This window comes from Onthophagus taurus, chromosome 6 (assembly GCF_036711975.1).
Source record: "Onthophagus taurus isolate NC chromosome 6, IU_Otau_3.0, whole genome shotgun sequence".
In the NCBI taxonomy this organism is placed as follows: Eukaryota; Metazoa; Arthropoda; class Insecta; order Coleoptera; family Scarabaeidae; genus Onthophagus; species Onthophagus taurus.
In genome coordinates, this window is record NC_091971.1 from 20,682,525 (window position 1) to 20,686,469 (window position 3,945).

Sequence of the window (3,945 nt, forward strand, 5' to 3'; positions counted from 1 at the left end):
ATCCTGCCAACGATTCCGATTAAGAATAATTGAAGTATTGAAAATAATAAAACTTTATTAAACAGAAAGATGGTATACAAGAACCAACTAAACGAAAACCAAGCAGAAGAAGTGATGGGTTCAACAAATACCAAAGAACCAGGAAAGAAGTATGGATTACACAATATTGTGATGCATGTATATTTGTGCAAAATGGTGCTTAGAAGCCAAGATCATGAGAGAAATCGTAAGAAGCCGAGATGTGTAATGTTGAAAAATGTAATACAAATCTTATTAAGGACAGTAAATTCAGCTTATTTTATACCAGAAAATTTAATGATAGACATGAGATTACACCTGTTAATTAAAAAATCTGCAGCATCCATTCAATTGCATAATTCTAAACAGTAGAGGAATTGATGGTGAATTTAACAATTTATCAAGCCAATGGTGATCCATACTAAAGTATACCAGTGTTCCTTTTCTGCACAGAGCACATTTGTAAACAAAGTTTTTACCACACGTTTAATAATTTAATGTTATTCATCTTATGTGCAAGACGAACTAGTAATCTGCCTATTAAAGCTATGTAATGTGAATGTTACTCCGCTCCACGGTAAAATTCTTTTCTAAAGCTAATCATTTCACATCCACTTGTGATCGAGCTGTACGTTGATACCAGACGATTTTTCTATTGTGAAGAAGCGTAGTAAAGCTATTCCATTATTTAGTTCTGGTTAAAAAAAAATAAGAAAATCTACCAACATTCCTACGTTCAGTCTGGTTTTACCCGGTGAGTATTTCTCAATTTAAAGATTGTTTATGTCTCTGTTTAAAATAACACTACGGAATACAAAAACAGAAATTCACATACTGTTGGAAATTAATTTATTTTATGAGATATGCAACAACAATAAAATTAAAACGTAGGCAAAAGGCGACGTTCAGATGAGATGGTTGCTTAGACTCGACAACTCTTCGACAAAAAATTGCATATGCCAATACTCTCCGATTAATTTTATTTGACCACTCAATTTCATCCAGTTTTTATACAAACCCCATGTACTCATTTTGCACGCTATGTATCCTTGCTGCTGTTGCAGCAATTAAATAAGGGTCGTATATCACATGGTACCCAGTACAAGACGCCCATATAGGTCCATTCAAGGGTCGTACATACGAAATATACATTTCAGAGATAGTGTAATATCTACGTTAGTACGCTTCATTGACTTTGGTTTCGAGTGTTATTTAGAGAGCTGTAAAACAAAGTGCCGGTAATTTTCTGAATCTGGTCCATCCATTGCGTAGGCGAGTATCTTCTGGACCTTCGTCCCTCTACGTTTTCCGATACTACGATGTACCTCCATGTTATTATCATCTGTTCGGGTAATGTGTCCAAAAAACCTCAGGATATTTACAAAACAAATAGATGATTGTTCTGGATGTTTAATTCGCTAAGGATTGATTCTTTAGATCTGAACCATATTTAAAACGCATCAATACTCTTACTGTCCGCTGCGTTAGTTGTCCACGTTTCAGCCCGCCCCATATTGGAGAAGATTAGCGTTTGAAGTAGTTCCATTTTAGTATTTTTTGTAATTGAGTGGTCTTTCCAGATCTTAAATAGTCTACTCATTGCACTTTTATTTTTTGCCAGTTCCTTCTTCGAATGTCTCTCTCACTTGAATCTGTTTTATCAATATACGAGTCTACGTACACATCTAGTCTACGACTTGAAATCTGTGTGGGGCATCCGTTAGTTGCAGAACATCAGAACTATCAACGATCATAATTTTGGTGTCTGGGCTCTGGTTTCAGTCTCAACTCGGTTTAGAAGGTCCACCATTTCCTCTTCTTATACAGTTATCAAAATTGTATCGTTGGCATATCTCAGAGTGAAGTCTCTAGGTTGAATGATATTGTTAGAAAACAGTTATTTATAACAAAGTCTGGCAGGAGGAACATTATCTTTAAGTTCCAAGCTTAGCAAGTCGACTCTACGAAAATTTTTCGTAAAACTAAAATAATTGTTATTCACCACCAAACCACAAAACTTTGTTTTAATTTGTTTAAAAAGTCATTATTCAAAAAAACACAACACGTTGTAATTAGTCTTAACGGTATCAAATTGAATGTCATGTTTTTAAAATAAAAAATGCAATAACAACAACATCCATTATTCAACAACTTGTTTATTTATATAGTAATTTGATTATAATATTTATTTATATACAGATTATCTCATATTTAAAAATATCATTTAATAAAAATAACTAACAACCACTGTTTAATGTTCGAATAATCACTAGATATATCAACTGGTGATACAGATGGATTAATCGGCTGAACAGCTGGTTTATTAGTAAATTCTTGTTGTGGTTCAGTGGTTTCTTCAGTTGGTGCATCCGTTGGTGTATCCGTTGGTTCATCTGTTGGTGCATCTGTTGGTTCATCTGTTGGTTCATCTGTAGGTTCATCTGTTGGTTCATCTGTTGGTTCATCTGTAGGTTCATCTGTTGGTTCATCTGTAGGTTCATCAGTAGGTTCAGGTTCTTTTTCGCCCAAAGGATTTCCAACCCAAGGATATACTTCTGGACACGCAGAACAACTCTTCATGTATCTTCGTTCTTCGTCTTTTACTAATTCACATACCACCGGAGAACAAGAGGCGCTATTATCGGTGGAGGTTCTAATGTATTCACCCAAAGGAACAGGATTAGCACTCCAATCTCGAACTTCTTTATGGGAAACCACGAAAACGTCGTTGAAATTTTTTAATTCATCAAGGAACGCTTCGAAACCTGGATAATTGAATTCGCTGATTTCAAAGAAAGCTGAGTTAACGTTGAATGTAATCGGTGATCTTTCACTTGAATAATGTCTTTCGAATTGTTCCAAGAGCCAATTTTTGACGTCGTCTGGACTTTCAGCACTAAAAAAGGATTAAGTTAATTACCTTATTAAATTATTGCATTAAACAATTTTCGACTTACTTTATAGAACATCCAGCAAGGGCATTACATTGATGCGAATTTGAATCAACCTGAGATATCATCGGAAGCACCCACATTCCAGGAAAAGATTCAGTTGGACAAACACCAATTTGACATGGTTGCTGAGATTTAAAATCTAAAGTGTAAGGGAAATAACGATCAGTACTTAAAGCACTCCACGAATTATCGTATTCAATTCCAGATCTTTTGTAAGCACTGAATGTGGTATCTCCGTTTATTGCTAAATTTGGTGTTCTCGCTCCGATGATATCATCAATTGGAATGTTGGCGAATTGAGAAACCACAATTCTTTGTCCATTGAATTCATCGAAGAGCAAATCTTCAGAAGCTTCTTGCCAATAACTCGTCAGAGGATTTTTACTAATTGAATGTACAGCTATTTCAAAATTGTTATTATATAAATTATTCACGCGTTCGTAATCGGTATATTCATGTGGTACGTAAAATGTTGCTCCAATTTGAGTACCATCAGCATTTGTTCGACCTACCAATAATGGGTTGAGGTATGTTTCGTAAATCGCATTTGTTACAGCGTCGTTAAATGCTAACGTAACGAACTTGAAATAAATATTTAAAAGAAAAGTTATTGGAGATAATTAATAATAAAGTTAAGTTGATAATCAATTACCTGCGGTGTTTGTTCTTTTTCAATTGGTGAATCCATGGAACTGCATTGGCAACCGTTTTCGATCAAACAAACGGTCGAAGTACATTGTTCAGCAGCGAATGGATAGGGATATGAGAAGGCTAAAGAAGCCAAAAGTACAATTGAAAGGAAGTATTTCATTTTGATGTTTTATGTTGTGGTCAAAAAAAAATCGCTCTGTTATATATATACATACACAAATGACCGCTGGAATCAGATAATTGATAAAAATACGATTTTTCATTTATTAGATGGCATTTTTATCGTGTTATGACCGGATCCTCTAACATAATCGATTATCTT

General features: G+C 34.6%; 1 protein-coding gene across 1 annotated transcript; it reads right to left on the minus strand.

Moving 5' to 3' along the window:
* Positions 1–2,165: 2,165 nt before the first annotated feature.
* On the minus strand, positions 2,166–3,798 carry LOC111426578 (chitin deacetylase 7-like). The gene is made up of 3 exons (XM_023061188.2): positions 3,625–3,798; positions 2,976–3,553; positions 2,166–2,914 (listed from the first exon to the last, which is right to left on the minus strand). The coding sequence occupies exons 1-3, from the start codon at positions 3,781–3,783 to the stop codon at positions 2,239–2,241; spliced, it is 1,413 nt and encodes a 470-aa protein (XP_022916956.2). The 5' UTR covers positions 3,784–3,798; the 3' UTR covers positions 2,166–2,238.
* Between the last annotated feature and the right edge of the window lie 147 nt (positions 3,799–3,945).